At 46.3% G+C, this 22,318-nt stretch overlaps 1 protein-coding gene across 6 annotated transcripts in view; it reads left to right on the top strand.

The window, feature by feature from the left end:
* TLL2 (tolloid like 2) overlaps positions 1-22,318 on the top strand; it is a 101,868-nt gene that overhangs the window by 39,790 nt on the left and 39,760 nt on the right. For 3 of the 6 annotated variants that reach the window (XM_087764582.1, XM_087764579.1, XM_087764584.1), the window contains one exon: positions 20,732-20,902. The exons of 1 other annotated variant lie outside the window; for it this stretch is intronic. In XM_087764582.1, the coding sequence (XP_087620708.1) occupies positions 20,732-20,902 (171 nt within the window). Of the gene's footprint in view, positions 1-18,079; positions 18,155-20,731; positions 20,903-22,318 lie in introns of all 6 variants that reach the window. 2 more of the 6 variants (XM_087764581.1, XM_087764578.1) reach the window with 1 other exon arrangement.

The raw sequence follows: 22,318 nt of genomic DNA, 5'->3' as shown, positions 1-22,318 counted from the left end.
CCTCCCCCTTAAAAATGTTTTGCAGCTAGATAGGAGGAAAAACAGTAAGGGATGTTGTTAAAGGAAAAGTGTTACTTTGCATTTAAATTGTTTAAGTTAGCTACCTCCCTGTCTCTGTTTCTGTGGTATAAAGTTTAGGTGTCATGTTTACTATGAAAATCTGTTGTTCTCATGCAGTGGTGTTAAAATGGATACCCTTAGGATCTGGCCCCGTAGAGGTACAGTAATGGTTCAAAACATAATACAATGAATCCAATACCTGGAGATCTGCCAGTGAGCACTATCCTCGGCAAGCCCATGCTTCACCAACTCCTAATCACTTTGATGAAAGACTTTTTTCAAAGAGCTTACAGTTTTGAAAAGTTTCTCATAATTTTTTTTTTTTTTTTTTACCTTTAGTGAAAATATTTGCTTTTACAATATATTTTTAGTTTAGAAGAAACTTGAGACAAAGCTTTGAGGATTCCTGTGCTGCTGAGAACCCCCAGATGGCTTTGAAATGTGGGGAAGCAAGAAGGCCCTGTGTAACTGCACAGTGTTGCTTTTCTTTTGGACCCAAGTGAGTCTGCTGTTGCAAGGTGATTGCCTTTGCTTTATTGCTTTATCTGCTGAAGCGTCCGCCACAGAGGAAGAAAGACTTTTCTTGCCATGCCCATGAGAAGGATGTGCCTATTTAATCCTAATGGGCTTAATTTAAGTCTTTTCAGGCAGCTTAGGGATTAAGAGGACTTTTCTGATGTATTACCTCTTTTCCTGATTTTTGTATCACAGAGGCAGTTTCTAGTCCTGAAAGACACCTCTGCGAGTGAGAAAGGCAAGTTTGTCTCTTCTAGGTTTGGCACCAGCGGATCAGAAGACACGGGAGTCTGGCTGCCCTCACTGATGCCATGCTGTGCTGGACTTGCTGCTGAGGCACTGACTCTGCATCCCGCTGCTGCCAAGAATGCTTTTCAAGAACAGTCAAAACAGCTTTTCTTTGCCTCTGATCCTGAGAGGTTTTTAGGCTCATGGCTTGAAGGCCTTGATGAGGCTTTCACACTGCCACAAATCAGTGGCAGGAAGGATTTACAGAGCATTTTTGCTAGCTAGAGTGAGTAATACTTCAGATAACAGTGCAGCTGGGACAGGATATGTTTGATCCCAGGGTTTCTACTGAAATCAGAGAGGAGACAGAGGCTGCCGTGAATAGCTGCAGGCTCTGGCAGCAAATTCATGCAAGTTATTCTCTGGCGAATGAAGCAAAGAGGAGTTCTGCATTAAACCTTCTTTTAATAAGAGCAGGGATCTAGTTTGTTGGCACACGCCAGCTCCGCTGTTCTTGAGCGTGCTGTGAAAATGCAGGCAGATACTCCACTGTTTCACCAGGTCTGCATCAGGCCCACATCTGCAGCAGGCTGCTTTGCTTTTTCTTGTTTTGGGATGCCTGTGGTCAGCTTGTTTCATGGGACTCTTCCTGTTTCAGGACTGACTCATAGCTTTTTTTGTAGCATGACAACCCAGGAATCACAGATTTAAATGCACTGTGCATAAACTGCTTTGGGGTATGGAGGCAAACCTTGAAGAGATCTAGAAGGGAGCAGAAGAACATGCAGTCCTGTGTGAGTGCATGCCTGAAAGTCTGTATGGTACAGCAAGGGTGACCACGGTGCTTTTCAAGTTACATAGCAGCTTTTCATTCATGTGTGGTGGGCTGTCAGCCCCTGAAACGTGTTTCACTGTTCTCTGGTTACATTCCTGAGGCAAGGGGTTGATTCCCACGTGAGCTGGGATTGCTTGCAGGACAGGTTGCTTGAGTGCAGCTCTCCTGCTAAGAGCTGTACTGTTTAGCCTCAGGCTGGAGAAATAAGACTTCTCCACTGGAATGCTTAAGGTGCTGGAAGCAGTCACAAGCAGGGCTTCTGCTGCTTCATGCTGGGAGGAGAGATTGCTCAATCTAGGGGCTGCGGCCAGTATTAGTGCTGCACATTACTTCCAAGTCCTCTTTGATGCTACTGATGTGTTTCTAGAGAAATTTAAGTTACTGCAAAATGCACTACCGGAAAAATGCAGGTATCTTGGACCGTGACTGACTGAGATTTGAGGGAAGATCTGATTTATGGATTTGAAGGAGAGATGGTTAAATTCAACTGGCTTGGCGCATGCATGCCAAGCTCAGAGCTGTTTTTCGCTTGTAACTCATGTTTGGTGCTCTGCTGTAGTGGCACTTGGTTCAGGGTAGAAGGGGTGGACTTCAGCATTGCTGGATTGCTAAAATTCGTTTAGGCTTAGAGCATATCTATGGGTTATGCTAACTTAATCTGAGCTGTGTTGGTCATAACTGGCCAGGAGAAATGCAAATAACAATGTATGTGCTGTAACATAACCCACATCTGTGAACTCTCTACAGGGGTTTGCTCTTCCACTGGGAAATCTTTAGTGAAGGTTGCTTCCTCTTATGTGGGTAGAGGAACATCTTTGTTCCGAGAGACCTGTCTGAGGGCTCTGTCCATCTGTTTGCATACCTCCTTTCAGTTTTCCACAACATGTGACGTGCACTCTAGGGATGTCTCTTTGCAGTCCGTGCAGTCTCTTAACAGGAAGAGGAGCCTCATCCTGCTCTGTAGAAACGTAGGTGCCAAATGCCTGACGCTTGGCCTGATGCTGAGATTTGTTGAGCTGTGCCAAATGATTTTCCTATGACTAGTCCCAATGTTTACCTTTTTGAGTCCATTCAGTCAGGGGTTTTACCAGAGCAGACAACCATGAAATGAATTTCCTGTAGTTCTGTAGTTTGCTAAGGCAATGCAGGCGCTCCTCTTTGGAAGAATTGGGTAGGTCCTCTCGGGCTGAGAGTGCTCTTGTTCACGCTGCTTTTCTGGGTTACCCCCTTTCCCAATTCCACATTTCTGTGCATTAAGCCAGCGATCTTCTCTTTGCAGAAAAGCAGATACTGTGTTTTTTCATTCCAGCCCAGAGTTTTGCAATCCTATTGCAACCTTCTCAGACCTGCCTGATTTTCTCCAGCGTAAAGATAATTGCCTAGAAAGCCCATGACCCTTGGCTGTTGTTGATGAACCTTCTAATTCCCCCTGTAGTTGAGGCTGTCCTGCTAACAAATGCTAATCTTTAGGGTTGATATTTTCACTCCAAATGCTTTTCTTTTTTGATTCCTGAGTTCCAACTTGAAGTCCTTTTTGGAAAATCTTGAGAGGGCTTTTTCTCTCTAATTGTTGATCTTAAGGGTGCCCTTTTGCTAATCACAGGAACAGAGTCTGCCAGTTTGGTGCCTGACAGTAGGAGAGGAGAGAAGGTGATCAAGTCAAGGTGCCAAAGCGTGGGAGGTGTATATGTGCATAGAGGTCTGATCTCCCTTGCAAGGTTGGAGAAGCAGCCCTGAGTCACCCTGGTCCGTGGCTGTCAGGAGTGGGGAAGTTGGCTTGTCAGGCATGTCTGCCTGTTCTCATCCTGCCACTGCTACTGGATTTGTCTGGTCGTGGGACAGTGCCTGTGGGGTGATCGCACAGGCTTCGGGTCTAGAGCCCTGGGGATGTGCTGCATAGCATACGTGCTGGCCCATCCAGTGAGCTGCATCGGAGTTCACAGGCATGGATTCTGCTCTGGAGGGCTTTGCATGTTGCAATTCCAGAAGCACAGCACAGGCCAGCTTTGTGCTTTTGGCTGGGCTGTTTAGCCCTTTCTGTACTGCTTGCTTCCAGTAAGGAAGAATTCCACTATTTGTTCAATGTGGGGGCATGAGAGAGCTGCAGAGCAGCAGCTCCTTTCTTTGCTCCTGCCCTTGTACATGCAGGGGATTCTTCTGATTTCCTTACTCCACAGGCTCCTGTGTGTTGCACATTCAGCTCTCCTGCTTTAGAGATCCCCAGTCATCCTTGGGTTGCCCATAGCCCCTTGCCCCTTCCCATAGTGCTGTATTCTCCTCCCTCAGGAGGCAGTTTCACCTTGCCCCTACCCGGAGAGGGTTCAGTGTGTTTGACAGTTTCTCCTTTCCTGTATTCACTGAAGGGAGTTTTGTTCTTCTCCTTACTTGCATCCTCAGACCTCTCCCTTAGGTGATACCCATAGAGAGCTGTCTCACATGCTGAAAAATTCTGTCTTACTGTTCCCTTATCCCGGCTTCCCAATGTGGTTTTTGTTCCTACTTGTGCTGTGTTTTGTACATTCCCTATGTGACCTTGAAGTATGATGGGTGGGAGAGAGTGGTCCTTGGGTGCTAGATAACATTTGAGTCAACGTCAGATGTTAATGGAGGGCTGTCTACTGCCTCCCTGGGCAGCAAGGTGCTGTTTATGATGTGCCTGAAGAGCAACAAGAGGTGCTAGAGTCTTTACCTGTCCCACCAAAAGGCATGCAGGCTCTGGTTTTCTTTGGACTAGGGTCTTTCCAGTATGACACATTGCTTCAAAACCAGTTGGGACCAGTGGGGCTTGCAGTGTTCCTTCACACAGTGGGCTGTGGTGTTCCAAACTTGGCCTGTGACAAACAGAGAAATGCTTCACTTGCTGCAAGAGAAATAAAGTCCATCTCTTCTCTCCCCTTTGCTTGCGATAAAGGTCCTGCAGGGCAGGATAAAGAGAGTCCCAAGCAATAGGTGAAGATGCCATCTGGCCCTTGCCAGAGCACAACCTGAATGACACAGCTCTGCTACCTGCTCTGTGTTCCCCATGGAGTAAGATGTATTTTTTCCTCTTGTCTGGGTTCCTGATGGCAGCTCGTCACATGCACCACAAAGTTTGTTTGGTAAATGCACTGTTCCCTAAAATCAAGTTTTCTGGATGGTGGCCTCCTGCCTGTCAAAATAAGTGGTTTTATTTCTGCTGTGCAGCCAACATTCAGCCTTACATAGGTTTTTTTTGTTTTTTGTTTTTTTTTTTAGTGATTTTATGAGCTCTGCAACACTGCTCAAATTAATCCACACAAGCAATAAAGCTTTCTCCATTGTAACAAAAATCCCCAGCTATTTCAAACTCTGCCACTTATTCATTCCTAGTGGAAACTTTGGTGGTGTTTATCCTGTGAGTCCAATTTATATGCTGCTTTCAGAAATCAACCAGGAAGGCAATAACTCAGTGCCACTCTTGTCAAATGCTGCACATCAGAAATTAATCAGCTTGGATTTTGTTGATGAGCAATTAACTTTCTTTAAGCACCCAAAGACATCTGCAGAAACTATATACACTGATGCCATGCTGCACACTGCTTCAAAACAGCCTGTTTCTATAGCTCCTTCCTATTCAACGTGGTCCCACCATCAGCTTTGGGCATAGCTGCAGATTTGGGCATAGCTGCAGCAGTGTCGCTGCACAGTGCTGAATCGCTGCTGCTCCCTGCTTGACTTTGCCTGTCTTTGGCTCCCAGCCCCACTGCTTTCCCCGTCCCCTAAGTTCTCTTTTGGGCACATCTCAAGCACCTGGAAGCTGGTGGTAGATGGCCTTATTAACCCTTTACGGAGCTGGGGTGCTCACCATGTAGAGCATTTATAACATCTGATTTCTGTTTGTAACTGTCTTGCTCTCCATCGCTCTTAATTAAATTTTCTTTCGCTCTTGTCTACAGCTGGTGTAACACGCTGGGAGGCTGTTCCTTTTACTGATGCCAGAAGAGTCTGAATAGTCTTTTGTGTTTAAGTGGAGGTTATTAAATAGCTTTATATTAATTAACTGTGATGCAGGGAACACATGGGCAAATGTACTTGAGGAGATCAGTTTATCCATATGGAAATTACATTGGAAGTTAAATCCATTACCCTAATTGTAAAATTCGACAGTGCTTAGCCAATAACTGCGGAATTGCCTAAATCATGCATTTGTTTCAGAGCTGGGCAAATGCCTAATTTCCTTGAATACTTGCTCAAATGAAAAATTGAATTTGCCTCAACTGCGTAGGCTGCCTTGTCGTTTCCGAGAGTGTTTTAGCAAATGAATTTGGGGGCAGAAATGGTCAGTGAAAGAGTAGGGTCTAATAAGCTGTGAGAGCAGTCATTGCAGGATGGTCACTCCACAAGGCTGGCTTGGATGCCTTGACCCTCAGGCTTCTTTCCTCTCAAGCAGGGATGTTGCTGTGCCCACAAAATAAAAGTTGCTTACCCCGTTCAGTGAAATAGCTGGCAGGTCCAAGAAACAATCGGTAGCCAAAATGGGTTGATGGATAATAGCAAACAACAAATAAATTAGAAGAAGTTGTAAACTGCTTGTGGTTGATTGTGAGCAGAAAGGGGTTACATTTGTGGAAGAAATGTGTTCACTTCAAGCTGCTTGTTCAGGCCTGATTTGGAAAGAAGGCTGGCGTTTGTAGCTACAGTGGACAAAAAAACCTTCGCTGCAGCTCCCCTTTTCAAATGGCAAGGACAAAGTATTTATTCAGCTGTCAAGTGGGGAAAGAAAGCAAATTAGTTTTAGGCTGAAATGCTGGACTGTGTTTGCTGCTGTAGTTCTGAGGCCAGATGGTGACTTGGACAGCCCTGGGGAACGGGTAACAAGTTTCTCCGGAGCAAAGATCAGAAGCAAAAGGAAATATTCAGATTACCTTGCTGTTCCAGTTCCTAGAGTGGAGAAGATAGTGTGAGATGTATAAAGCTGGGCTGGGGAGGGGATTAGCCACTCTTCTTTTTGCAGTTGATGGTGTTGCTGAATCCTGGAGTCAGTTTGTGGCAGAGAGTGGGCTTGAGACCTGAATCTCCCACCGAACTGCAGCCGTCTCTGGGACGGATGGGGCAGCTGCTCTGCCCGCAGCTCTCAGTGGGCAGCTCACTGCAGTGAGGAAAGCTCCTCTGCCACTTACACCCCCAGCTCCCCCAAGGCTTCTTTAATGATTGTAAATGATTCGGGCATCTGTTTGACCATGGGGGCTGGCGGTGGCCTAAGGCTACCCAGCAGTGGCCAGTTTGGCTTGTGCTTCCCAGGCTTTTCAAGCCCCACTTGCCCTATTGCCTCAGTGCTGGCTCATGCCTCAGTTTCCATGCTCTTGGCAGTCAGTTTGGGGTGTCCTTTAAACAAGCTGTGGTGGAGCTGGTAGGTAACCAAGCAGATGGGGTGTCTCAGCTATATCTGCTTAGGGTGCTCAACTGTCTGTTAAACATGGTGCAGGCTCCTGGAGGGTAAGAAGGCACCAGAAACTCTCTAAGAAGCTCCAGGATTGGGAGTGTCTGAATATCCAGGCAGAAAGCAAGCTGGAAGAAAGGTCTCTGTACTGGCACCACACACTCTCCATGGAAGGAGTTTTAATTGCATTCAAACATAATTTAGCTTCCAGTGTAGTGTTTTCATTTTGAGTTAATTTTTATCCAGTATAAACAAGGTAGGGGGAAAACAAAAGGATTAGGAAGGCTGAGTGGGAGGAGCGGTCTGGCTGGGCTGCGGAGAGCCCCAGGCTCTGACTGGGAGCCCACAGCTGGAACAGGGCAGGGGGATGCTGCAAGGCAGCGTAGGGGGCTGTGCGTGGCCATGCCCAAAGGGGCCCAGAGTAGTGCGAAGCTGAAGCAATTAGACTGTGCAGGTCAGAGGGAAAGGGATGTTAGCAGAGGGGGGCCGGGAGGGTTTGTACTGCCTGCTAGAACAGTAATGGGCAAACCCAAGCCAGCTCTACAGTTTCCTTATCACCTGCAAGTTCACTTCTGTTTTTCTTTCCTTTCAAAGGAGAGACAGGGAAGGAGGAGGATTATTGTGAATTGAGAGCAGTGTGATGGAGAGGCAGACACCTGTTAGAAATAGATCTTGATCCATCAGATTGAAGAGAAATCAAGTGCGATGGGGTGGAGGAGTAGTTGGTGCTACATATTACTGCTTTGACATGCTGGGAGGCGAGAAGTTGCACACTGTATGTGGGGACCTGGCCATACCACAGAGACATGCACATGGCCAAAGTACTTGTGTACTCACTTTAGCTTTTAATTTTCACTTGCCTCAGTAAAAGCACTGTAATCCAGGGACTTGCAGGACTCTCTCACTGGAAGAGATCAGTGACATGGCACAGGTTGTAGGTAACTTTTTGCTTTCTTTTCTCTCTCATCTGTATGTCTTTTTACCTCAGAGAACAGAGGTGGTTGTTACAGCCTGAAGGAAAAAGGCCCCTTCCAGTCTTCTCAGCCTTGACTCTCAGTTGAAAGTTTGGTGGAGAGGTTGGGTCAGGTTGTCCCATTTCTTGCAATGCTTTCTTTAAAAAGAAGATGCATCACAATACAAAAGTGATGCTGCCACTTCCAGAACAGCAGGGAGTGCCCAGGAGAAACACAGGGTTTTGGGGAACGGTGCTGCCTATGCTTCTGCTCTGCCTGCTGTGCTGCTCCAAACATGGATGGCCAGCAGAAGGGCTTAGTGCATTAAGTGCTTTGCAGCTCATGTTTGTGGCAGCCGTGCATTTGCTTAGCTATGTTCACCTTCCTCTTCTCATGAACTTCCCTGGGAGGCCAATGTCCTTGCCCTGCACAAGCATTCACAGAGCTGATGTGGAGATGACACATCTGCTTGTCAAGCCTCTGGACCCTGGGACTCTCCTGAGTTATTGCAGCTAGTCAGCTTACTCTCAATATGAAAAACAGATTCCTGCAGGGAATTTGGGGTTCAGAATTCTTCTCCTCTTTAATTTATTTTTCTTTAAGTAAATTGAGGGAACTTCAGCTATTCCACTGACAGGAAATGCTGAAGGATCTATCTCAAATCATTTGCTTAGATCTCCAGGGCCTGGGGGTTTATGAAAGGTTTTTGGTATAGACCCTCCACCAGCTCTGGGAAACATCTGTTCCGCATTCTGAATGCGTTTTCCCAGCAGAGCTTGTTTTAATAAAATCATCACTTTCTCTGTGGTTAGAAAATCCAGTGCAATAAAGTGTTTTTTCTATGCTAAAAAGTTCTTGACCACTGGTTAATGAGGAAGTTGAAAAGCAGCATGTAACATCAAGTTTGACTTATCATGTTCTTCCAGAAGCTTCTCTGATGGTCATAATATGACAGAGTTCACCAGAACTGAAGCTCTGAACAGTGACATAGCGTTTAATGTTACCTGCACTTCTTAGTTCTGTTGATGTTTCATTGTAGCCTCTGTTTGAAATCCAGTCTCTAAGCTGTGGCATGTGACTAGCATATATATTGAATGAGACTATGAATGTGAGGTGTTTTAAGGCATAGGCAGGGGAGGTGAAATTCTTAATAATTTTTTAAATATATTTTATGATACTTTTTTCTCTTGTTTGTGTCCCAGCTCTGAAATGGCCTTTCCTCCACAGTAAGATGTAGTAGAAACAGTCTTGCTGCGGTTCGATTCACCTGAGACCAGATAATTATGTGTACAGTCATAGAATCATAGAATACCAGGTTGGAAGGGACCTCAAGGATCATCTGGTCCAACCTTTCTAGCACAATCTAGACGAGATGGCCCAGCGCCACGTCCAGCTGAGTCTTAAACATGTTCAGTGTAGGGGAGTCAACCACTTCCCTGGGGAGATTATTCCAATGATTGACTGTTCTCATTGTGAAAAATTTACCTCTCGTGACCAATCGGAATCTCCCTGGGAGTAACTTGTACCCATTACCCCTTGTCCTCACCATGTGACTCCTTATAAAAAGGGAGTTTCCATCTTCTTTGTAGCTCCCCTTTAAGTACTGGTACATGGTGATGAGATCACCTCTAAGCCTTCTTTTCTCAAGGCTGAACAAACCCAGCTCTCTCAGCCTATCCTCATACGGCAGGCTTCCCAGACCCTTGGTCATCTTGGTGTCCCTTCTCTGGACCCCCTCCAGCCTGTCCACATCTTTTTTGTATAACGGGGACCAGAACTGTACACAGTATTCCAGGTGTGGCCTGACAAGTGCCGAGTAGAGTGGGATAATGACTTCATTATCTCTGCTGGTGATGCCCTTTTTGATGCAACCCAGCATCCTATTGGCCCTCTTGGCTGCAGCAGCACACTGTTGACTCATGTTCAGCTTCCTGTCCACCAGGACCCCCAGGTCCCTTTCCACGGAGCTGTTCTCTAGCCAGGTGGATCCCAGTCTGAGCTGCAGTCCTGGATTATGTTTTCCCAGGTGCAAGACCTTACACTTGTCTTTGTTAAACTTCATAAGATTCTTGTTAGCCCACTCTTCCAGCCTATCCAGATCTTCCTGCAGGGTGGCTCTCCCTTCCAGAGTGTCTACTTCCCCACTCAATTTGGTGTCATCTGTGAACTTCATCAGGCTACACTTGATCCTGTTATCCAGATCACTTATGAAGATATTGAATAGTGTTGGGCCCAATATCGATCCCTGGGGGACCCCACTTGTGATGAGTTGCCAGTTTGAAAAAGAGCCATTTACCACCACCCTTTGGGTGCCACCCATCAGCCAATTCCTTACCCACTGCACAGACCACTTGTCCAGGCCATAAGACATCAGTTTCTCCAGGAGGAGGCCATGGGGAACTGTACTGAAGGCCTTGGAGAAGTCCAAGTAGACAACGTCAACCGCTCGCCCCATGTCAACCGAGCAGGTCACTTTATCATAGAAGGCAACCAGATTTGTCATGCACGATCTGCCTTTTGTGAAGCCGTGTTGGCTTTTCCCAATTATGCACTTCATTTGACTTGTGATGGCCCCCAGGAGGATCTGTTCCATGACTTTCCTGGGGACTGAAGTAAGACTGATGGGCCTATAATTACCTGGATCCTCCCTTGAGCCCTTCTTGTAGATAGGGGTAACATTTGCCTTCTTCCAGTCCTCTGGGACATCCCCCAATCTCCATGACTTCTCGAAGATTATAGAGAGTGGCCCCGCAATGACATCAGCCAGCTCTCTCAACAACCTCGGCCCATCAATTTGTAGGGGTCAAGCTCCTGTAATAATTCACATACTGACTCCTTCACCACTGACGGTGGGTCTGTGTTTGGATCCTCCTGGATTTTTGTTCCCAATGCCTGGGATCCAACAGTGTTGGTGAAGACAGAGGTGAAGAAGGTGTTGAGAACCTCTGCCTTTTCAGCGTTGTTGGTGACTGATTTACCTTTACTGTTTAACAGTGGGCCTATGTTTTCCTTCTGTTTCTGCTTGCAACTTACATACCGGAAGAACCCTTTCTTGTTATTTTTGATGTCTCTGGCCAGTTCCAATTCAAGTTGAGCTTTTGCCTTTCTAACTGCATCTCTGCACACTCTAGCAATGCCCTTGTAGTTCTCAGTGGAAGATCTTCCACTTCTCCGTCTCTGGTACAAATCTCTTTTGGTTTTAAGCAGACCCAGGAGCTCGTGGTTGAGCCAAGGGGGCCTCTTGCTCCGCTTACTTCCTTTTCTTTTATAGGGGATAAACTGATTTTGTGCTTCCAAGAGAGCATTCTTGAAGAACTCCCAGCACTCACTTGGTCCTTTATCCCATGGAAGCTTCCCATGGAATCCCTCCCAACTGAGCTCTGAGCAAGCTGAAGTTTGCTCTTCTAAAATCTAGAACCCTTGTCTGGGTGCTAACCTTCAGCATGCTCAGCTGGATCCCGAACTGCACAATATTCTGATCACTGCAGCCAAGGGTGTTACTGACTGAGATATTACAAAGCAGGTTTTCTTGGTTTGTGAAGAGCAGGTCCAGTAGTGCCTCCTTCCTGGTTGGCACATCTAACATTTGTAAGAGGAAAAGTCAAGTTGTTCTTTGCTAAATCAGAAAAATAGGAGAACCTGGCAAAGTCCTCAGTGCTCACTGGGGACTCCTTTGTCCTCAACGGAGGTGGTGAACGTAGTGGTGGTAGCTACCTTCCAAGTTCAGCTATGGAGCCCTTCCCCTGTGTGGACAGCAACCAGGGAAGGAAGAGGAGATCCAGTGAACATGAAGAGGGCCTTCACTGGTCTAGAGAGGAAAAATTACCCAGGCTTGGAACTGCTCTGAAGGTGGGAGGTTTTGATTTTAATGGGAACTTTTCCACTTTGGAAAAAAGGGAGATGTTACAAGCTTCATCCCATCCAGCTTCCCACATAGGAACATTTTGTGTTCTCAAACTGCAATTTTTCAGACACCTACAATTCCTATTGGCAGTAGTTGGGTTTTAGACTAAAATGCTAGATAAGCATTGTCTGAAAATGAAGCTTGACTTATCTCGGGATAGACTGATGTTTCTCCTTTGCTTTCAAGTGGGTAACTCATCTGGCCCCAGAGTAGTGTTTTTAGATAAAAGCTAGAAGACAGGTGGTGTTAAAATGTTTTAGAAGTCAGCTGCCTCTCAAGCAGCTTTGAGGTCTTAGAGGGACTCAGTAGGAGGGTGGTGAGTATTTCTAGGCCTAGTATGTGCGTCCTGGTTCACCAGCAGACTGCTTAGCTGCTTTGCCTAGCTAGCCTCTCCTTTTTTAGACAAGAAGACCCTCATGGTTTGTAACCAAGTGGAAGCAAGCACAAAAGCTTTATTTAGTAAGGGATCTGACTGCCCTCTCTTTGGTGGTTCAGACTACCTGGGCTTTAAAAAAACAAAGCATAACATGCACAGCAATAAATACTTTCAACCCTAAGTTGCATCTTGTAGAAGAAAAATTTTCAGGTCCAATATATCACTACTTCTCCTAGTCACACCCTCTCTTGTGGGAAGTATGGGTACTGAATGGAGTCTGCTTGCTGCTCTTTCCTCAGGTTACACATCTTTTATCCTGTGCTACTTGTACAAGGGAACTGCAAACAGTATACTTTTGATGGCATGCTTTGTGCGCTCTCTCTCTCTTAATATTTTGTCTTTTATTTTGGTTCCAGCTGAACAACTTGGACTTTTTTTAACAAAATTGGATTTTCATTTTCCTCTTCTGGAAGAGTGGGAGAAACTGTTTTCTTCCCAGCGATGCCGCAGCCTGCTGCTTTCTGCTTCACTGAACCCTTACCTACCACATCAGCCTGCCTCTCTAGTTCCTGCATACAATTTAGCCATCTGCTTTTCAGCCAGGGTTGCAAGCGTGGTGGATTTATCTCCAATTTGTGGTGCATTTCAGCTATTGGATGTTTCTTTCAGTCAGCCAGACTCCCTTGGCAGTGCCAGCCTGTGGGAAACAGGAAAACGACTTGTTGGACAAGTGCGCTGTAGGTAGAAGATGAAATATTCCCAGACTGGGTGGAGAATCTCTTGTGTCTTCTCTGCCAGGTTGTGCACAGAAACTAAGTTATCTCGTTAGCGAGTCCCGCAGTGTCCTGCTGGGGATCATAGAATCGTCAAGGTTGGAAAAGACCCTTAAGATCATCGAGTCCAACCGTCAACCTATCACTGCCAAGTTCATCTATACCATGTCTTCAAGCACCATATCTATCCGTTCTTTAAATACCTCCAGGGATGGAGACGCAGGACAAATTGTTAGGAAGGATTGAATCACAAAAAATGTGGGAGTTAAAAGAGCTTAGGAGATCTAGTACAGCTCCCTGGAGAAAGGCATGATCTAACACATTCTGTATCATCCCTGGTTGTGGGAGAAGCAGACAAAGCTTAGACAGTCAGGCTGGAGAAGGGTGATGGCTAGTCTGGCACAGCAGGAGGTGGGAAGTTCTGAGGATGGAAGTGATTTTGGAGGGCTTGTTAACTGTTGGATATACATTAAAAAACAGAAAAGTCAATCCTGTTTTGCTCATCTCATTACGGTTTACTGTAAGTGGTAGACCAAGCCTGCCTTTTTATTACTGTATTGGGTTTCCATGGAGCATTGTGTCAAACTGAAAATCTCCATTCTCTTCTTCAGTGTTTCTAATGATAATAGGCTTCAATACATACACAGGCATATCATGCTCTGGAGCAGTAATGCTGGAATCCATTCTGCTCTTGGAGGTGACAGAATAGTCCAACAGAGAGGTACAACTTCAGGAACGTGTTGAGGGGGCAACAGGACGTGCACATTGTCTGAAACCTATGTGCAGGTGCTTCCAGATGCAAGGTGCATTTCTTGGCTTCCTTATTTATTGATTATGGCACGTCAGTTACTTATCTTTGTTTTGCTAGGATCATGCATTAGCGTTCTCTTGGGAAGAATCAGAAGAGAGGACTAAATGTCTGTCAAATCACTTTAATCTTTGGGATATGTTTAGATATCATAAGGATAGGAAATGTCTAAAAGCTCAAGTGAATTGGAACAGGATCTTCCAAAATTCTCATGTATGATTCAAAAACACCCTTGTGGGAGAGAAGGGTATGGGTACTCCCTGTCTGTACTAGTGAGGTTAGTAGTGTTTGAAAATATCCGATGTATCTGCACACCCATATCTGGCCTTTGTGTAGTGCTTTCCCTTTTCATCGGCTACAATGAGACAAAATATGCAAAGATGTTGTAGATTTCATTAGTCACACTAGTTTATTCAAACATCTCCTTTGCATAAGAAACCAAGGCTTGCACTGATCTCTGGGAAAGAATGTGCTCACAGCTTGGAAAAGCAGTCTGCGCAAATGACACTGCAGCACAGCAGAGGTCAGCAGCTCGGGTGCAGGAGAGGGGGCCCGGCTGTAGGGTTTGGTGCCATCATTTGCAATTCAATCCCATACAGTTCCCTCTTAGGGGAACAATTCACTAAATGCAGAGTTGTTCTTTTTTCCTAATTCACCATATAATTCACCTCCCAAGTTCAATTAAGAAGCAATCTGTTTGTGACTGGAAGCAAGCTGCATTTATTTAGAAATACAAAATTATCCTTTGCTTCAGCAAAGACCACATGCCTTAATAATTCTGGTGGTGAATGGCTGGTTGGGCTTTCCTTTAAATGGAATAGGATATTGTGTGAAGAATAGCATACTTTGGGGGAGTGAGAAGTCCTGGGGATGTAAAATTTAACTGAGAAGAGGAACTTTTGTTGAGCTTGGGCTTAAGGAAGTGACGAGGACTGGGCATGAAAGAAAACAAAGGGAAATCTTAGGATGGGACATTGAGGCTGGAAAAGAGTGATAGAGTTCAGAGCAATCCATCTTGTTGAATCAGGCTTGTTCCTGTTCACACATCTAGTGGCTTTTGTCCAGTCAAGCTCTGTTAAATTATGGCACTTCCTTTGGGAGACAATCCCGTGATTTAGTGCCTGTCTTGGACCAGGAAGCTTTAACCTACAGTCAGCTGAGAGTCTGAGTATTTTACTTTTTTCTGGTTCATTTTATTGCTGTCTTTCATCATCCCTTTCCTGATATTCTAATTAGTTACAGCAGTATAAAGCTAGAATTTGATACCATCCTCTCAGCCCTCCTCCAGGGTGTCAGAGATGTACCTTTTCCCCTGTCCTTGCCCCCTTGGAGGGGCTGGAGAAGGGTTTGCAAGAAGCCAGCTCCAGAGCAAAAAGAAGAGTTTTCCAGCTGGCAAAGCAAGACTGGTTCAAGGGCTGGAAGATGCCCAGCTCTCTTGAAAGTGGGACATCTCTCTTGAAGTGTCCACATGGCATCCAGCAGCACTGTATGACTAACAGTATCTCCCTTTCTTCATATGGTGGTTGATCATGCTATTCCTGCTTTACCTTACCACCAAGATTGTAGAAACTTACTCTTGCTAATACCTCTGCAGAGATCAGCTCATTCAGCCTCCCTTCTGCTCACAGGGGAACCATGACAGCAAGATGGGGAAAGAGGAAGGGGGACAACAGTAGTGGTATCAGCACCACCTTTTTAAGGCTGTGAATGTAGCCCCAAAGCACGTTTTATTTATCTGTTATATATCTTGCTGTCTCATGTGTTGTGCTTTCTCACCCTAGGTGCTATTTTTGAGTTCTCCCTCCTATTACAGTCACCATGGAGAGCTTTCCTGCCAAAAAGATGCTGGGTTGGTTTTCCATGTTGAATCTATGACTGTTCGGTGGCTTGCTGCCCAGGTTTCTATACTCCGTATAGTTGCTCTCTGGCTTCTGTGGTGTTCCCAAGTTGGACCTTGCAAAATGGAAATCCCAAGAAACCTGGAAGACAGACAGCTATAGAAAGAAGACCTTTGTTCTTCTCTCTTCCCCCTCTCCCATTTTCCAACAACTTTTCTGTCCCTTTCACTGCATTTTTCTGGTACTGTCCTTGTCCTGAAGGTCATCTTGCTGCTCGATGATCTCCTAGTGCTCCCTCCCTCCCCACGCTCAGCAGCTGCTGGTACTACATAGAATTCAAGTCTCCAGACACTATGATTGTTGGTCAACCTGCATTTAAGAGGTGGCCAAAATTTGAAAGCTGTCCCAGGAACTTTAAATGCTTCCTGGACAATTGCATTTGGCATAGCTCAGGGTACCAATGTAGCGAGAGGCTGGAGCAGGTATGCTGAAACAGTGTGAAATACCCCAAGTCCCTTCCTTGTAGAATTCTGGTTTAAACTGCGAAGATTTGCACCTATTGAAATGTCTAGATGCTGAATTTTTAGAAATTTGTATGTATTTTTTTGCAAAAGGTCAAGAGACATCTAAACAAGCCTTGAGAGGCTTTGAGGTACACAGTTTGGTGCACCTCACGTTGGAGATTCCATCCTTTCCCCCCACTCCCCTTGGTGGGACAATCAGCAGATCCCTGGCTAGATTTTATGGTAGGGTGCAAAATCATTAAGTACTCTGAACTTTTTATTCATTTAGACATTTTTAAGAAACTGAAGAATACCAGAGAAAACCAATATTGTGAAAATACCTCTGCTTCTTCATCCATTTTGAAATATTTAGCTGTCTGAGTTTTGGGGTTTTTTTGGGGGTGGGGGGTTTTGTTTTTGTTTTTTTGGTTTTTTTTTTTGCTTTGCTGGCTAGTATTGGGGGAGTTAGTTTAGAAACAGGCATTTCAGGGGAAGTTGAAGGTGATGGTGGTGGGAAGAAAGATTAGAAAATATTTTGCGAATGGAAAAATATAGTTACAAAATCAAGACAAAAGATCCGTAATTCAGGGTCTTTCCAGTGCTCTAAAACCTGCTTTGATTAAAGCAGTTATCCATGAGCTGCCTGTGAGCATTCAGAACTTCACTGTGTCTGGTACCTTGCTAGCCCAGTAGCCAAGTGAATATGAATTGGAACTCAGTCCTTCTCCTGTGTTACCTGGTTGTGATTCTCTCTTTGTGCTGCTAATGGGAGGGTTTTCTGTAGACCTTAGGATTGTAGGTACCAGGGTGGACGTAACAGTGCTTACAGAAATCAGACTTCAGTGGTAACATTGTGTAAGGGAGAGAGATCTCAGTTTGCTTATTGCAGCACAGGTGAGTTTGCACAGTTGGTATTTTCCTTTAGAGTGAGCAGAACTATTCTGAAGTCCTCTGAAACAGAAGTGCGAAAAAGTTATTGTTTATTTTACATCAGTTTCTGGCACTGGGTAACATTTTAAATCTTTTTCTGTGGCAGAATGGATCCAGTATTGAGGGAAGATCCTATTTCTATGTCATACATCAGAAAAACGAAAATCAAGTACTGGGCTATTGCTAAATATCACGGTAACTTAATGGTCAAAAGACCAGTAGGGGCTCTAGACAGGGCTCTCTATCTCCATTCCCTAGCAATGTGACTTTCCTGGGGAGCTCGGATCTCTCCCTGAGCCTTCATCTTATGGTAGAGGATTCTGGATGCACTGGGCCCCCTCAGGCCTCTTGGTGTGCCAGACAGCCTAACCTGGTGGAGTTGCTTCTGCAGCCCGTGCACCCTGCTGCCCGCAATGCTCTGTTATAGCACGCTGGTGGGGGGAGGAGGCAGCAGTGCTGTGTGGAGGAGAGGGCTAGGCACAGAGAAGGACTTTTCTTTTCAGGTGATGCTGAATTCAGGCCAGATGTGTAAGAGTTGATAGAGCTTGTTGGTCTGAATGTGGGTGATTCTTTGCCTTGACAGCATACCTTTTTTAATTCGAGAATTAACAGTAGTAGTTACAAGGAGGATGGTAGCAATAGTATAGCTCCTGTTCTCAGTAAATCTCTGTGGAACTAGCCTTCCCTAGAAGGGACTTTCTGCCTATTCAGTATATGGAGAAACTAAGGCACAGGGTGGTAATGAGTTGCAAGGTGTCACTGTAAGCTAGAAACAACTCCAGGAAAAGAGCCCAGCTTTATCAGGCTCTTAGTCCTTGTTCCTTGTACAGGGAAAGCAGACAGCTTCTGTGGCTGCAGACCCACAAATGGCATCACTGACAGCTGCTGTCCTTCCCATGTTAGAGCTCTGCCAGCCTACTCACCAGGAGATGTGTCTCTGCTCTTTTTCCTTTGCAGGAGGCCTGGGAGAAGAGTCTCTTGTGTCAAATGAGAATGCCACTTTGACCGATCGTAGTAAAGCAGTTAAAAAGGGTAATGTGGTACCCCACCCAGACCTTTGGGTATCTTTTATTTACTTTTTTATCCCCTGTAAAACCACATTTTGTCCTGTGTACATGTGTGTGCCTCCATGCCTAGGAGCCTAGCCTTGCCCAGGCATCTGCATTTGTTGCTGTTGGTGGACTCTCTGCAAGGGTGGGTTTGCCTTGTATAGTGTGGTGGGTTGACAGTGGCCAGCAGCCAAGCACCCACACAGCTGTCACAGTCCCCCTCCTCCAGCAGGAGAGGTGAGAGAGCAGAAAGAGCAAAAGTGAGAAAACTCATTGGTTGAGATAAAGACAGTTTAATAAGTGAAGGAAAGAGGAAAAAACCAAACAAACCCAAGTCATATAAAGGCAATTGCTCACCCCCATCCACAAGCAGACTGATGGCCAGCCAGTTTCTGAGCAATGGCTACCTTGGAAGACAAAACCGCACAGTTTTTAATTGCTGAGCATGATGACATATGGTATGGGATATCCATTTGGCCGATTTGGGTCAGCTGTCCCAGCTGCATCTTCTCCCAGCTTCTTGCCTATCCCATGTCTGCTAGCTTGGGGAGTGGAGATGGCTCAGCAGAGTGAGAAAAAGAAAGCCTTGACACTGTGCAAGCACTGTTCAGCAATAGCCTGTACATTGGTGTGTGTTATCAGCAGTGTTTTAGTCGCAAATCCAAAACATTGTACCTTATGGGCTGCTATGAGGAAAGTTAACTCCATGCCAGCCAGACCCAGTACATACAGGTAGCCATGACTGTCACTGGGATAGCAAACCCATTTTACTCCAAGGCAGAGAGTGTAATGCTAGCTGGCTGCTCCTTGCTGTAGGGACATTTCAGCTAAACCAGTTTAAGCTTCTGTTCCCCTGAAGCAGGGCTATCACTCAGGCCAAGCTTTGCAGTTGGCTTCTCCCACTCTTGTAAGTCAGGTGTTGCTTACAGGATCAGTCCAGACCTCTGATCTTTGGGCATTTCCACAGGGTTGCCCTGCTCTATACAAGATGATTGCAACCCTCTGCGTGCAGGAGGGACTACTGTTTCCCCCTTACAAATAGAAGCACTGAGACAGAAAGACCATGCAGCAGGTCAGTCCATGGGGGGATGTTCACACTCGTGGCTGCTGTGTTCATAGCCTAGTGCTGTATTCCCCCACTGGAAATTCCCTCATGTCTCCTGAGCTGCTGGCAGGCCTGAGGCAGTGGAGCAGTGGGCAAGAGCACTTGAGGAGGGTGCTTCTGCTTACAAAGCTGTGTTGGTGCTTCTGTCTGCCTGTTTCCACTTAGAGATGGGCTGGTGCTGCTGTTGGCGTAAAGCTGAGCTGTCTCTGCCGGCCTGATGAGGCTGGGAGATCCCTGAGTAAGTTTTAGAGAGCAGCAGGGGCTGTTTCATGGCACTTGCAGATGTAGAGTGCTGCCTGGGCTGTGGACAGTGTAAGGAGCCTCCCACCCATGGCTGGTGTATAGAAACCTCTGAGTGTTGTTCATCGGAGGGGGGGAGGTGGGATTTTAGAAAGGATCTCTGTTGTCCCAGGCTTAGCAATAGTACTAGTCAGTAAGAGAGGTTATGTCCAGGTAGACTAAGCATTAGGAACGCTGCACAGCAAACAGGGAGTGAACAGGTAGGAAGCTCTGAATGGAGGATATTTTCTGCTGGATCAGACCCCCACCACATTAAAAGTGCAACCTGTGTAGGTGTAACCAGTATCTGCGCAGAGCTGCAGCAGCATGGATTCAGGGCAAGGTACAGGTCCTGCCTAGAAGCCTATGTGAATCCTCAGACAGGTTTTATGGCCAGCACTGAGCACCACACAGCCAGGGCTCCTCTGCCTTTTTAGCAAGAAATGAGACGTGTTCTGTTTTCCCTTTTGTATTTTTGCTCCTTTTCATTAAAATTAAGAGATACAACATGAATGGAGATTTGTGCTAAGTATAGAATGCCCCAGCTTTTCCACCATGGGCATCCCTCCTCCAGCAGAGACTATCCAATCTGTATATGGTATATGTTTCCAAACCACCCAAGACCTAGCATGTGAAAACAAACACTTCCATGTAATACTTTTCAGCTTTGAGTATAGGTTTCAGTCTAAGGGGCCTATCCTCCTCTCGTAAGGCCAACTCAAATGATTAGTTGTTGCTGTTGTGAAGCTAGCCCTGCTGGAACAAACCTTTCTCTGCAGATCTGGATGAGCAGAGCAGGTTGAGAATATACAGTGATGTCTGGGCTCGTTTGACCTCCCTCCTCGCATTCCCCTTGTTTGAGTACTGTGTCCCCATCTAGAAGTTGCTGTTGGAAAGAGCGGGTAGCGAGAGACAGGGGGGGGTCCCTTTATATTCTTCTGGGAGAATAGGTTTGGCATAGTGCATAGGGAGGCTCCAAGGCAAGAAGGGCCAGGTTGCTACGGATTAACTGTCTCTAAGTCCAAAACAAATCACTGGCAAATCTGGCTATGGCTTCTGGTTTGGATTAACATCTTGCTTTTTCTGTTTTTCTTTTTCTGAAGCTCCAGGGTATTACCTGAGGGCTGCACGTGGAACTAAAGAGGATTTAAACAGTGTTGCCACTCTGTCTTGCAGACGGCAGGCAGAACACAACGCTTGCGAGGAGACCGAAGAGGAAGGAATATAAAGATGAGTCTGGGATGGATACACATTCCTCTCCCAGAGTGCGCAGGGCAACCACATCCAGGGCTGAGAGGATCTGGCCAGGGGGGGTCATCCCCTATGTGATCGGAGGAAATTTCACTGGTCAGTAGTGAAAACGTTGCTCCCTGTTTGCTCAGGGGTGAGTGTCTCAAAATGTGTGGGAGATCTCGGGAGCAGAGTTTTCCCACAAATGTTTCACATCCTTGGGAGCCTCTCTCCTGAGGCAGGGTGGGCATGTGGTTGCACAAGGAATTGTGCACTGTGGAAGCCTGAGACTGAAGTGTGCAGTAAGATTATTCTTCTTTTGGAGTCCAAGAAATAATTGGGTGACTTGGTCACTTTTCTTGATTGCTTCAGGGGCCAGCACCTGTGAGCTGTACTCGTACCCTGTGTTTCCAGAAAGGGATCCTCTCTGCTGTTGGAAGAGCAGGAGCAGAAGTACAGTGGGTTGCTTTCTGAATCCTCGCTCAGAGAACTTTCCCTCTGCACTCTGCTTTCTGACCTGCTGTTTTCTGGGGACCAAACTTCAGGGTCTCCTCTAGCTGTGTGAGGGAGAGGAACAGTGAGCTGGGTCCCATAGTGGATGAGGAGCTCTCCAGAGGATCTTTATAGCATATCTGGGGCACTGTCCAAACTAAGATGTCTCTTGGGGTGCAGCAAATCTCCTGCAAGTCTCTCATGCGAAGCAGACGGACAACTTGCTCTCATGCCGCCTCTCTGTAGCTCAGTGGTTCCCCATGGGATTGGTTTCCTTGACTCACGGGTGGCAAATGCTCTGTGCCTCACTGGAGCCAGCTCCTTCCTGTCTCCCCCAGGCTGCCTCCACCATCTCCCACTTAGGTGCAGCAGAACTTATCCCTTGAGCTCCTGTGATGTACTTTGTCCCAGCAGCAAAGGGCAGTTTGGGAACCACTCCTATACAGGGTGCATTTGCCTCCCCAGTCCTGCCCCTCCTGCCAGTTTGGGGTGATCCTCGAGACCTCTTTAACATGTTCACCCAGACCCTGTCTCATACTGGCACCCACACTGTTGCCAGGTGTTTGTGAAGCCCCAGCGGAAGGGTCTGTTCACCTCCTGCAAAAGGAGGGGTTCATGCAACCTGGCAGGATATTGAGTAGCCTGCTAGCCACAACTATCCCCCTACTTTTGTCAGAGAGCAGCCATCCCCATCCATCAGGGTCTGATGAGAAAGTCTTCTCTGCGTTGTGTGTGTCCCACTGCCCTAACGAGTCCAGAGTAGGTAATGCCATGCTTCCATTTGGGTGACTGTGTAAGAAGCAGCTCTCACCATAGCACACTTCTCTCTTGTGGTCAGCTTGGTGTTTTGGCTCAGGTTAATCCCACCCTGGCACTCCTGTCTGTATTCCTTGTGCCTTTCTGATGTAGTTTGGGCCTTCCTCCCCTCTTTAGTCCCTCTTGAGAGTGGCAGCTTGCTCTGCAGCTCTGTGTGCAGAGGCTATGCTGGAAAGGCAGTGTAGGGAGGCCTCCTGGCCATGTACTGCTCTGGGTCATCACTTC

Source organism: Nipponia nippon, unplaced genomic scaffold (genome assembly GCF_047370975.1).
Source record: "Nipponia nippon isolate SJK-2023a ecotype South Korea unplaced genomic scaffold, ASM4737097v1 scaffold_3, whole genome shotgun sequence".
Classification (NCBI taxonomy): domain Eukaryota; kingdom Metazoa; phylum Chordata; class Aves; order Pelecaniformes; family Threskiornithidae; genus Nipponia; species Nipponia nippon.
This window is presented reverse-complemented; position numbering and strand designations above follow the sequence as displayed.